Source organism: Rhinolophus ferrumequinum, chromosome 12, assembly GCF_004115265.2.
Source record: "Rhinolophus ferrumequinum isolate MPI-CBG mRhiFer1 chromosome 12, mRhiFer1_v1.p, whole genome shotgun sequence".
Taxonomy (NCBI): Eukaryota; Metazoa; Chordata; class Mammalia; order Chiroptera; family Rhinolophidae; genus Rhinolophus; species Rhinolophus ferrumequinum.
This window is the reverse complement of record NC_046295.1, coordinates 72,503,401-72,517,394: the sequence shown is the minus strand read 5'-3', so window position 1 is coordinate 72,517,394 and position 13,994 is coordinate 72,503,401. Positions and strand designations below refer to the sequence as shown.

Sequence of the window (13,994 nt, the reverse complement as noted above, 5' to 3'; positions counted from 1 at the left end):
GATGGAAAGAAAGGAAAAGCAGCCAGCATTTGCTGAGTAGCTACTATGTACAGTTCATTCACCACACATTTGAGTGCCTACTGTGTCCCAGGCATTATGCCAAATTCTGAGGCGACCGAAGATACGCAGACTAATTATCAAAAAGAACAATTAAGGTTCCGATAAAAACAGCAGATGGTGCTATGAGAGCCAATAGTAAGTGTCCTGGGGGGTGGGGAGGAGACTTCCCAGAGGAAGAGCTTTCCCAGATGAGATGTGAAGGGCGAACAGGACTGGCCAGGTGAGGAGTGGAGGAACGTGGAGGCAGAGAAAACAGCATGTGTAAAGATGACCCAGAGGCAAAAGTATTGTTCTGGCTGCTTTATACACAGGTCCTCAGGGAGCATTCATCCAGACCGATTCTACTGTTTCCTTTGTGGTATTATTCTTTCCAATCCTTTCAATTTTATTGTTTGGTGAAAATGGGCCTCGAGCAAAGTTATCCAGTCACAGGTGAAGGCCCACATCAGCCTAAGCAAAGTTTAAAGTTGGGGACAGGGCACGACTAATTGTTTCAAAAGGAGGCCCCTGACATGAGGCGCAATTGGTGCTAAGCCTGCCAGTGGTCCTAGTCATTTGGCAACATCTCAGGCAAATGCCCAAGTAAAGGCCCTCTGTCAGCAACAGATATTCTCCGAGAGCCACTCATGCCAGAAGGCCCAGAGCAGATGGGGTGGACAGGGCACAGGAGGAAGAGGATGAAACGCTCCGAGTGTCCCACTGGAAGGCTGGGCCTCTTAAGGATGGACAAGTACACGGTGACAGCCTTCTGTGTGGACGCGTGACAGTTGTCAGTTCACCACCCGGGGGATCTACCAGAAACTGGGCTCTGAAGAACTGCTGGGTCTGGTGGACTTTCATCCAAGGAGTTCTTTGGTCTTCACTGCCAGATGCCTGTCCAGCTCTGCAACTGTGTCTTCGGCCATTTGGCTGATCTGCAGAAACATAAAACGAGACAGCCTGATAACGGGCTGGAAGAGGGTGGGGGAGAAATATTCCAGGACTATGAAAAGGTTATCTGGGAAATAATATGGTGATAAAGCTCACAGTCGTTGAGTTGCAGCCAGGCATGGTACTAAGAACTTTATACACAAACTCTTACTGATTTCTAACAGCTAGACACTATTATTATCCCCATTTCAAAGATGAGGAAACTGAGGCAGACAGATCACTTGTTCAGGGTACACAGCTAGAAAGCAGGAATAACATAATTTAATCTGGGTAATCTGATTCCACAGCGCCAAATTCTTATTATTATAGAATACAGAGAAGCCAGGCTTCTCTCTCTCTGAATAAGCCTGTAGAATTTCCTACACTCTGCTATATAAAGCCCTCATATTAATTTATAAGAATATTAAGATCCCAATAGCTAAGCAGAAAAAGAATGTCTTGAAGAAAGATGAAGTACATCTGGTTAACAAACATGGAAAATTCAACAGACACTGAAGAAATGGAAATTAAAACAAGATATAATTCACTCATCATAGTTAACAAAATTTGATGTTGTGGTTTTTAATTACAATATTCAATGCCAGGAAGCTATGGTGAAATGGATAAGGTCATATATCATCAATAGGGATTCAAATTGATGCAAATGTTCATACCATTTTTAACCCCTAAATCTCTCAACTGGAAAATTACCAAATGAATGGGATCTGAAAAATATTTATGTTCTGTATACAAAGATATTTATCTAAGCTTTATTTTTAATAATGAAAAATCAGAAAATCTAAAGTGCTAGTACAGGGAAGTAGCTGAATACATAGAGCCATTAAAACTGGTTAAGATTATCCATTTCTTATGCAGAGGGTATAAATGAGTACATTCCAGTGTCTAGTTCTGAAACGTTTGAATGTTTGAATGTTTTATAAGAAGCATGGATTGCTTTTGTAATCAGAAAAAAAAGAAATGATGTTTCAAGATACTATTTATGGAATCATGCTCATGTTACCCCCGAATTAAAGAAAAAGCAGGACACAAAATCGTGTATACATATACGCAACAGAAATGATCTCAAATATGATTTTTTTCAAAATGCATATTTTTTAAAACTGGGAGGAAACCTGTCAAAATATTCATAGTAATTACCTTTGGTGATGGGAAGATAGCTAATATATTATTTGTGTTGATATCTGTCACATCTACCAGAAGACCTAGTATTTAGTAAGTGCTCAGGAAATATTTACTAAATGAATATTAAGGTTTACTGTGCTTTTCTATATTTTCCCAATTCTTCTGCAATAAACATATCCTCCTTCTGAGAATGAAAAACACAAAAGAACTGAATAAGAGTTGCAGTCTCCCTCCCAGGTCTACGAGGAACCTAAGGCCGGAAGCCTCCGGAAGGAAGCTTTGAAAGGGGCAGTGGTGCCCAGGGTCTGTGTGTTCAGTGGCACAGGGGCTGTTTGACATCTTTATTTGCAGACCACAGGCCCTGGCCAGAAACTGCGAAATAAATGCACTAGAAAGGGTAGAAACTAAAAAGGATTTGGAGCAATTGGTCCCAGGCACAGAGACAGTCAGGCTCTCGCCATAGCAACAACTATACATTTTTCAGCTGGAAAAGCAAAGGGGCTGCTGGGCATTCTGGAAGAGCGCCTGGGTGCCGAACGGCTGCTTGGTCCCTTGTCACTCAGCGGGCCGCACACCCTCCATCAGCTTCTTCTGCCCCCATCTGAGCAGCTTGCCTTACGTGGGCTGTGGCGGGTGCCAGAAGCACTCCAGCACCAGGAGGCGGCAGCATGGGCCGGCCAGGAACGAGGGTGGTAAGCCTCCTCTGGAAGAGTGGTGTTTGGGGACACAGACAGGGCGTCGGGGGAGGAAGGGTACCTAGGGCAACAATTTGATAATGTTGGTTCTGGGTGAAATCCTCAGTGTGGTGACAATGTGCAAGTCATTTCCCCACTTTGAGTCTCAGTTTCTTCATCTATCAAATGGGGATGCTAGTCCCTTCAGAGAGTAAGTAGTTGGGAGGATTAAAGTCATGAATATGCGAGTACGTTTTAAATTGGTTATTTGCTATGCAAATGCTGCTTGTTTTATTCTGATTTTTACATCACTTCCTGACTTCTTGTCAAATCAATGAATTAATGAAAATATTTACTAACTTTGTATCATATTACAGGCACAAAGTGCCCTTGGGGACAGTCTGCCTACAAGTTCATCTTTTCAATCTTTATCAGACTTCTTAAAATAATGATTAACAACAATGGCAAGGACACCAACAACATCTCCCACTTACTACGTTCCAGACAATGGGCTAGAAACTTGACAGTGCATTATTTCACATAATCCTGAAAACATACGAAACACTATTATCATCTCCCCTTAATATATTATGAATCTTAATTATTTCACCTGACAGTTACATAGTAGAGTTCATACTATGCAAAAGTGTTTTGTCCTGTAACTTTATTCACATCCAATAACCTCACATAACCTCTATGTAGTGGGTGGGGCAGGTGTTACAGAGCAGTAACCCAGGGCCCAAGACGACATAAAAAGTCAGTGGTGTGCCTGAGCTAAGAACTCACCCACCCTAATTGCCAGTTTGGTGCCACTCCTCCCTCTGGGGAGTCCACAGCACCTGGCCTAGTCCTTCCTCCTACCAGGTCGGGTGTTAGGCTCATGAAAACAGTCAATCCATATTCAAAGTCACAAGGTGGGGAACGAAGTGGGAGGGACACACCGGCAAACATCACTGAGGACCAGCACCCATGCGGGCCACTTTTAGGTGTGTTGTGCCATTTGGTTCTCCTGCAGCCCTGTGTGACAGGCACCACTGCCATCACTTTACAGCGAGGAAACAGAGGCACAGAAAGGTGAGGCCATGTGCTGACCTTAACAGGTGACAAATGAAAGAGCGAGGATTTGAATCCAAGCCAGTCTGCCTCCGAACAAGAGCGCTTTCCATTACAATTTGCTGCCTCGTAATGATTGTAACGCCATCATCATTATCATCGAGGCTGTTGCCATCGTCGTCGTTGTCGTCAGAGAGAGGAAAGGGGGATGGCAGAGCACCTGGTACACCCCTGGGGCAGGCCTCCTGGCGGCCTGACTCAGAACACCCACAATGCCACTGGGTGCTGCTCGGCTCCTCACGCAGGGCACCCTGCCTGCCCAGTCTGCTAGCAGTCTTTCCCTCCTTCAGCGCCACGAGCACCCAGCTTCACTTCAGAGCAGTTTCTCAGAAAAAGGCGGCAGTGAAAGGATCTTGGCCAGATTTACTGGTGGTTTCTGCCAAGTGCTTTAATGTTCAGCAGGCCCATTTACAGAAACTCAAGCGAAGGTGAAACAGCAGGCTGACAGATGTCAGAGTCTCGGGTGGGAAGACCCCGGTCCTTCAGCAGAGCTGGCCTGGGCTGGGGGTTGGGATGTTGTTGGGGGGGGGGGTTAGGGGTCAGATGTGGTTGCAGGGATAGAACCTACAATACAATCATTTCCTTCTCACACGCCAAAGATGAAACATTTTTATAATTCAGTTTTTATAATTCAGACCTCAAAAGACTTGGAAAATTTTTAAAAATTAAGAAAAATCTCACAAAGAATAAAATAAAAATTGTTCATAATCCCATTACCTGAAATGACCACCATTAACATTTTGAAGTGAATAAGCTGCCAATTGTTTATGTACATGAAGCTCTTCATTATAAAAATGAAATCACAATACTATTATGTAATCTACCTTAAAAAAATAAATTCCAAAAAAATTTTACTATGGCTGTAAAATATTGTCATAACTATCTATATACATCAAGATTCTAGTACACAGATGTAAAACAACTTATTTTCCCACTGTCAAAAATTTAGACAGTTTGTAGTTTTCTATTATTATACATAATACATCAACAGACACTTCTACAGATAAAATTCTTGACAATTTATTTTGGATAAATTCCTAAGTCACTGAATCAGAAATGTATGGGTTTTGGCATATCCTGCCATATTATCCTCTAGAAAAATTGTATGGATTTATATAAAGAATCACTTAATCTTTCCTGTGGAGTGTGGAAGTAAAAGCAATGCTTCTAACATAAGCAAGATTTTAAGCTCACATAAAAAATTTTAGGTTCAAATGTTAGGGATTAGAAAAGGCAAATTAAAAAAAAAAAATACACATATTCTAAAGACCCTTTGAGTGATTTAGGCAGTATGTACTAAGAACCTTAAAAATATGCGTTCCCTTTGTGCTATAATTCCACACTTGGGACTGTATCTTAGGGAAATCATCTCAACAAAGACGTTTGTATAAAAATATTCACTACAACCTTATTTATAATAACAAAAAAGTTTAAACAAACTAAATGTCCAACGAGAGGGCTCATGAAAGTGAACTATGGTATAATCACAAGAGAGACTATTTTGTAACCGTTAGAAATGGCTGTTTACAAAGAGGTTTTTTTTTTTTAAAAAATGCTAATTGTTTTCATGCTGAACAGAAAATAAAAAGATGGATACAAAACTGTACATACACTACATGTTCTCAATCATGTTAAAAGCCACACAGTTTTTTAAAAAGGGGGAAATAAGAACTATTCCAAAATGTTAATAGCAGTTGCTTCTGCAATGTGGGAGTACAGTGAATTTTCCCCCATTTTTTAAAACCGTCTTCTGAACTCTACATTTTCTACAATGAGCACACGATACTTTGATAATCAGGAACAAAGTAAACAAATAAATTTTTAAAAACTGCTTGATAAAGCAACCATCAGCCCCTGCCTTGTTTATTTAAACAAAAACACACACCAAAACTACAGAACCGTGCCTTCTGTCAGGAAAGAAGAACAAAACGAAGGATGCACAAGGCTGTCTCATGAATATTTTCTTACTGAAACTTTTATGTTTTCTTACTGAAACATATGACAGTAAATTAAGTTATTATCAACAATAGTAAGAACTAATACTTAAGTGATAACACCTTTAATAAAGACTGTCGCTGTGGATGAATTCTGAAATACTGTATGACCTTTCTTCTTGAATTACTCCATATATGAGTACACTGAGAGAGACAACATGAATGTTAACAACGGTCATCTCTGGGCAATAAAATTTCACTTACTTCTTAATTTTTTAAAAATTTACACTAAACACGGATTAATTTAATATCAGAAAAAAGAGAGTAACTTTTTCATTTAGAAAAATAATCGTAACAGTAATAAGCATTGAATAAAAAAAATCTAATTTGAAGAGGAAGGTGAAAAGCCAGGTGTGAATGAGTGAAAGCTTCCAGCAAGGTTTTTGTCCAGTGGGTTTTATCTAGAGAGCTGGTTATCTGATCATTCTTCCTTTTTCAAGTATGGGCTCTGGTCCCTGAGGCAGATGCCCAGGCTTGCTGAGTGAGGCGAGCCTGGCAGGTCTTGGAGGTCCACAGGCTTTACCACCAGGAAGCAATGAAGAGGCCAAGTGTCAGTATAGAGATGGAACCCCCTGGGAGATGGACAGGGAGCTGGCCCAGCTGGGGCCAGAGCCCAGACTCTCCTGAGGCCTGATCAGGGCTCAGAAAAGGCCAGCCTAGTCTCTGGCCTTTCAAGCTGATACAGGGAGAGGGAGTGCAAAGACAGCGAGAAAAAGGGAGCTTTGAGGATCTAGGTGTCAGACACTTTAATGGTGCTTCTAGCAGCTCCAGGGCAACCCTTCAAGGTAGGAATTACAAATGCTTTTTACAAAAGAAACAGACCCCAGGAGTATGTCACATAACTTCCCCAAGGTCACAGGGCATCAGTACAGAATAGCCTCTTCCTAACTCTGGTGCCATTCCAGGGGCACACTGGAAGGCTTCTCGGTCATTACCTTCCATGTCTGTTTTGCAGAATTATCTAGGGAACTTTTGAAAAATATACATTCTTGGGTAGACGTACTGAATCAGAAAATGCAGGAACAGTGCCCAGGAATCCATCTAAAATTCTCCTCTGGGTGATTGTTTGGTCTGGTCTACAACTAGCATTCTACCTGTTGATCCAGAAGGGGAGCAGTCAGTCAATTTATGGCCTCTTCCAGAGGTCCCCCTAATGGTTATCCATGCCTCCAGCTTCTTATCTCTGTACTCCCCCATCCTGCTCACGCTCCTGTTCAATCTTCCTAAAATAGTGCTTTTCTTGTGGATGAGGTGGCTCTGGCTAAACCCTTCACAGAACACTAAGCATTATAAATTCTATCCCTAAATACCGGTAAGTTCATCTTCCTATCTTAATCACACTTGGACTACTCAGGTTCAGGCCATCGCCAATTCCTGGCTGGATCTCTACAATAGCTTCTCTGGCCTCTCTCCCTCCAGTCTTGTCTCCTACAGTCTGTTTTCTACCCAGCTAACATAGCCATTTTTCCTAAACACAGATGTGATCTCCCCACTGTCTGCAAGAACATCTTTCGAGGTAGGTACTATAAAAACGTAGATCCCTAGGCCCACTTCAGACTGACTCAATCTCTGGGAGTGAGGCCCCAGATGCTTGTATTTTTATAGGCTCCTCAAGCGATTATAATGTTATGATAAATTATTGTTCAATAAATATTCACTCCCTTCCCCAGACCTCCATGGACATAAATACTTCCCGGCCCCAGCGATAACTGGCTCGGCCCATTGATTTGCTTGGTCAACGGGATGTGACAGGAATAGGTGCTTAATGTGTACGTGAGTGGTTGGGGTTATGCTCTGGGTATCTACTGCTACCACGAAAAGATGCCCTGGGAAGCTTGTTGATTCCAGAAGATTGAGAGATATATAAAGCTGACTTAAACCCAATCAAAGATATGAAGCCAAGCCCACTGAGCCCAACACAGAACAGATACATCCCACCTGACCCACAGATATCAGAATAAGAAATAATGGTTGCTACTGTAAATCCCTGAGTTTTGAGGCAGTTTGTTCTGCAGCGTCATTGTGGCCAGAGATGACTGATAAGAGGCAGAGCCAATGTGGGAATCTCTGGCCGTGTCCAAATGGAAACTCCTCCACCTGGCATACAGGACCTTCTGGGAACTGGCTGGCCACTCTGGCTTCTCTCTCCAATCCCTTGTCTCAGCCTAGGTTCATGATTAGCTACCTGAATGACGTTCTCTGACATCACCATACATCCGTACGTGCCGTTCTACCATTCCCCTCGTCTCTCACTATTCCCCCCCAGTAGCTCCTTTGAGATTTAAGTGCCACTAGCCGGCACATTGAGAACACTGTTACGTCCTCCCTTGTCAGCACCCAGACAACCAACCACAGACAGGAGATCGGCAGCACAGGGACTGGGGAATCAGTCTGCCTGTGTTTGGGTCCCATTTCTACCTTGTAGCAGCAGTGTGACTTTGGGCAAGGTATTCAGCTTCTTTAACCTGCTTCCTTACTCCCTGCATCTCTCAGCTTTGTAGCGATGCGGATAAATGAAGGGAGGTCAGTGTTCATCACAGAACCTGGCACACAGGAAAAGGGCCATAGATCTCCTCCTGTGTCCCCAGCGTCCAACACAGCCGAGACCCAGGACAGACTCGGTCAGTGAAAGACCGAGCGAGTGTGTTTTCATTTGCCTCCCTTTAGACATGAACAAGTGATTCTCTGGGTCAGATACATAGACACTACGTTTGTTGGGAACAGCACCTGTTTTTCTATGAGCCGAATGGTGTCCTCCGAAGCCTTGTCCTTTGATTTCTTCAGCTTATTCATTGCGCTGGTACGAACCTTCCGTAAAGACTCTTTGGCTTTATTGGTGTTCTGTTTGGCCAGTTTCACGAGCATTTCCCTGTGCTCCCTGGTGACTCTGATAAAAAACAAAAGAACGATCAACAAAACAATCCTACACACATAAGCTGCTTGCCAAGAATTTAACATCACACTGTCCACTAGTTTGGCAGCTTGTAACCTTACTCTCCTTCGGTGGTTGGCCCTCACATTCTGACACAGGCTTGTGGGTGTGCTCAGGGTCAAGTGAAGTTTCCGGTTGGTGAGCTGAGGAGAGCCAGTAAGTAGTGCCTAAAAGCACGGGCCAGGCAGTGTAGGCAGCCCCGGCTCAGATCCTGGCCATGCCAACTTACAGAAGCATAACTGACTTCCTCTCCTCAGAGTACCCATCTTTATAATGGGGATTGTCGGCACACGTCTTAGGCAGTGGTGTGAAGATTATGAGACGACGCATGTTAAGTTGTTTAGCACTGATCCTGGCACATTTTAAGTGGTCAATAAAAGGAAGCAATAATGAACTATAATGCCACCCCCTTCTCTCCCACGAAAGAAAGCAATGCAAATGAGTGATGATGCTATAGCTATCTCTAAATCACCCAAAACAAGCAGGCAGCAACCTTCGGAATCTTAACTATTATTATAGCAAATTACTTGTTAATCATCTCAAAACTGACCTATAACGCAAGCCACAACATAACATGTGAGAACCACTGCACCAGTTAACTTCCGTAAAGAACCCATGAGAGTGTCCGGCCCATTATAAAAGCTTAATGACTGTCCCTGATCTTTACTATTGACATCCTCGTAATCAGAACGAGCACACTGAGGGCGCACTATAAACCATAAGGACAGGCACTTTACAGGCTGGTCCTTACAACAACTAGATGAGGCACTTATTATTGTCCCTCCTTATTTCACCTTGAAGCATCACGACAACGCAGCACAGTAGCCCTGCCTTTGTTTTGTTGCCATGCACACTCAGAGGGCCTACTACCTACGAAAACCAATGGTGGGCCCCGAGGGCAGTACGATGACCACCACAGAGCTCTGTCCTGCTTTTCAGGAGCTTAGCTGAGGAGAGAGACGAGAAAGGGAAATTTCCAAGAGTGCGAGAAGTGCTGTGGTAAAGGAAGTGGGGAAGTACAAGGTACCAGCGGAGCACAAAAGCAGCTCAGCGAACTTGTCAGGAACTGTCCGAGTTTGGGGCGGGGCAGTCAGGGAAGACTTTCCTACAGAAATAGTATCTAAATGTGGTATTCATTAGGTCTGTTCGCTAGTAGTCTGGTTCTCATTCCTTCCGGTTGGAATGCATTTCGCCATCCTCTCTGAAGTTGTGTGTGGCTGTACAGCTTGCTTTGGCCAGTGAAACGTGAGCAGAAAGGGTGGGTATCACCTTAGGGCAGAAGCTCTAAGAGCCAGGGTGTGCTCCACCACATTTATTTCCTTGGGCCACAGTGTAAGTAGGGCGCCCATCAGCTTGGGTCCCAGAATGACTATGACTCTGGGACATTCTTGGGTCCCAGAGTGACAGCACCCATCGTGCAGCATGAGCAAGAAATAAATTTCTGCTGTTACAAGCCATGGAGATTGGAGTTGCTTGTTACTACAGCACAGCCCACCCTATCCTGACTAATACCACACGAGGATCTGAAGAATGAACGCAAGCTGCCAGTACTGGCAGGGCAAAGAGAGACTTCCAGGATGAAGAAAGGCTCTGAGCTACACAGAGACCACGTTCCATTTGAAAACTTAACTGGAGCACAGATAACAAAGAAGAGAGTGACAAGAAAAGAGGCTGGAAAGTCGCATCACAGGGGGTCTTGTAAGACCACAAGCTCCATTATAGAGATTAAGAAATGAGGCCCAAAGAAGTTTGGTGTCTTACACAGAGTCAAACCCAGACTGGCCTGTCTCAAAAGCCAATGGTCTGAGTAGGACAAAATTCCTCTGCCTCCTGGGTCCTGAAATGGACATCACTGGCATGTGGTTCCTGACCCTCAAATCAATGTGGTTCTTTTCTAGTAAGCACAATCCTAAACTCTGGGTCTACGCTCCATGTGAAACAGTGGCAAGCAGGGGTTAAAGATTTAGTGGCATCTACCTGATGTTTACCTTCCGTGATAGGATGAGAAATTTTTTTTTTTTTCATTTTGAGAGGAAAAGCGCTGAAGACAAAGTAGACAGCTGTTTTATAAATAAATCCTTCTGGATTCAGCTAATTGAAGGTATTCTCGACATAAAAATGATCCTGATTACTACCATTATTAAACTCCTGTATGCCAGGTGAGTACTTTACATTACCTCATGGATCCTCACAACAACTCTTCAAACTAGATTCCCACACCCCCATTCTGCAATGAGCAAACTGAGGCACACAGATGTTAAGTAACTTAAGTGAGAGAACTGGGATTCAAATCCAGAGCTTTCTGGCCTGTATTCTTTCCACTCCTCCATGTTGCCTACCCCTTGTAATCTATTTCAAATAAATTATGCACTGCTGCCGTTACTTATGCTTCCAGGCAGAAAGCTTTTCAAAGTCAGTAATTTGAATCTTGGGACTGAAAAGGACAAAACCACCATGTCAGGAGTTTAGGGATTTGGATCAGATCTTGTTACTTTTATGGTTTTTAATTCATTGAACAAAAATCATGCTGACATGTTTAGGTCTCTTTTTTGTTCTGCCAAAGCACATGTCAGTATAAGGAAGGAACAGGAAAATTAAAACTTGATCCACTGATTCAAAAAACTTAATCCTGCTGAAATACTAGGAGGGGCAGAAAATAAATGAATCTAAGTCTGTAAGAAACCTCTTAAACGTCTCTAACAATAAGTATTTCAATCTTTCAATTCATATATAATTTGAAATAGGTATCCTATTGTTTAGATCATCTTTAATAAAAAAAATTTTCTTTTTATCTAATCAACTTCCTTTCCACTAGATTCGTTTATATTTTACATGAAGAAAAAAAAAATAAACTGGTGCTCAAAAAAATCTTAAGAGTAAAAGGTTATATAAAGAAAACAAAATCATAATACATGTAATTTGGCCTTAGTAAAGTGTATTTTGTATTTATTAATGTAAATGTGACATTACTGACCCAGCAATCCCTCTCCTGGGTATCTACCCAAAAAATCTGAAAACATTTATCCATAAAGATGTATGTGTTCCAATGTTCATTGCAGTTTGTTGACGGTGGCCAAGACATGAAAACAACCAACGTGTCCTATAGATGATTGGATAAAGAAGTTGTGGTACATATACACAATGGAATACTATTCGGCAGTAAGAAAAGATGATATAGGAACATTTGTGACAACATGGATGGATCTTGAGATTATTATGCTGAGCAAAATAAGTCAGACAGAAAAAGTTGAGAACCATATGATTTCACTGATATGTGGTATATAAAACTGAAAACAAAAGAACAAGACAAACAAATGAAAAAACAAAAATTCATAGACACAGACAATAGTTTAGTGGTTACCAGCGGGTAAGGGGGGAAGGGGGTGGTAGATGAGGGTAAAGGGGATCAAATATATGGTGATGGAAGGAGAACTGACTCTGGATGGTGAACACACAATGTAATTTATAGATGATGTAATACAGAATTGTACACCTGAAATCTATGTAACTTTACTAACAATTGTCACCCCAATAAACTTTAATTAAAAACAAAACAAAAAAAGAACTGAAACAATCGGTACCGTTGACGTCCCCTGTATGTCCCTTCCAAATCAGACTGCTGTTCCTCCCTGAGGAGTTAACCATTCACTATTGTAAAATTTCTGGTGTTTATTTTCTTTATTTATTTAATAATTATATGCTACATGTATGTTTCCCTAAATAAAACATAATTTAGTTTTGTGTTTTACATTATATAAATAAATCCATCTTGTCAATTCAAAAAAAAAAAGTGACATTACTACAGTGTTAACATCAGATAGTTTCCACACATCATAATCCAATTATTGATATGGACAAAAATATTTCAGTTTCAGGATGTATATACAGAGGCAATAATCTAAGGAAATGTAAAAGGGAGTACAGTGAGAAAGAAGAAAGAAGGGAGAAGGGGGAGAGGACCGTTAGCACAGGAAGGGCTAAGTCTGGGATGTTGAGCTGAAAGGTATGTGAAATGCAAGATGAGAAGCAGTTAGCATGATGGAAAGGTGCCGGTTTTGAAGTTGGACAGTCCTATTTCATTCCCATATCTATCACTCAGAAGCTGACCCTCCTTGGGCAAGTTACTTAATTCTCTCTGAGCCTCAGTTTCCTCATCTCTAAAATGAAGATGATAAAAACACTTTACTGGGTGATTGGGAGAAGCAGACACAACATCTATAAAGTAGCAATAAAGATAGCGGCATATAGTAGCCTTGAATAAATGACAGCGTTTATGAATGTCTTAATCAAACGCACTTAATTACTTTCTCATGAAACAAGGGCACATCTGTTTTACAAAAAAAAACGTACTATATTATGGAAATATTTTAATTCCTTTCCAAACCAGTGATTAATGCATCCGATCATCTCCATCTCGCATACGCGGGATTCTGTGAGTACACGCTAGTTTGTCTTCCAGGCTTCTGGCCCCAGCCAGTTGGTTCTGAGCAGCCACTCTGCGCTTGGTGTGCATTTGTTCATCAAGCACTGGCTAAGGCCCCCACGTCCCATGCCAGATCCTGGGCCAGGCTGAGGAGCTCCAGAGTGGAGACAGGCCTGGGCCAACTTCTCCAGAAACTCAGTCCAGTGGCAGAGACAAACTTGTCAACCACTACTTAGAAAGAGGGACTGCTGCTAGGACAGAGACAGGCCTTCTGTGGAAGGAGCCTGCAGAGCACAAGTCACACTGCCTTGAGGTGGGGAAAACGCCTGAGAGATGCCCAGTAACTGGTCAGTTGCAGAAGGTAGGAAAGGGCATTTCAGGCCGAAGCATGGTGAAAAAGATAATGACAGGAGGGCGTGAAGCCTAAAAGCGGCATCAGGGTCAAATTTGTCCTACAGACTTGGAGTTTTCGAATTCTTCTTTAGCCACAAAACCCTGGCTTCAAAGAAAACCAAGGTAGAGTCCCCCTTTATAAAACATACAAAAAGAGAGCTCTTCTGGTTAATGAGGGAAAGGGCAGTAGGGGCGGGGATGGCACTCTATCCCAGGCCTACGAAGCATAGTTCCACCCTGACTGCCCTCCACTTCTGGGCCACCACCTACTGGCTGAGTGACCTTAAGCAAGCTATTTAAACTCTGAGCTTTGCTCTTCTCACCTGGAAATAGAAATTGAAAACAAGCAAACA

The 13,994-nt window shown here is 42.3% G+C and overlaps 1 protein-coding gene across 2 annotated transcripts in view; it reads right to left on the bottom strand.

Moving 5' to 3' along the window:
• Nucleotides 1-345: 345 nt before the first annotated feature.
• MRRF (mitochondrial ribosome recycling factor) overlaps nucleotides 346-13,994 on the bottom strand; it is a 49,417-nt gene continuing 35,768 nt past the window's right edge. For both annotated transcript variants that reach the window (XM_033122770.1, XM_033122769.1), the window contains 2 exons: nucleotides 8,621-8,780; nucleotides 346-974 (listed from right to left, as the gene is read on the bottom strand). In XM_033122770.1, the coding sequence (XP_032978661.1) occupies nucleotides 897-974; nucleotides 8,621-8,780 (238 nt within the window). In that variant the 3' untranslated portion in view covers nucleotides 346-896. The remainder of the gene's footprint in view (nucleotides 975-8,620; nucleotides 8,781-13,994) is intronic.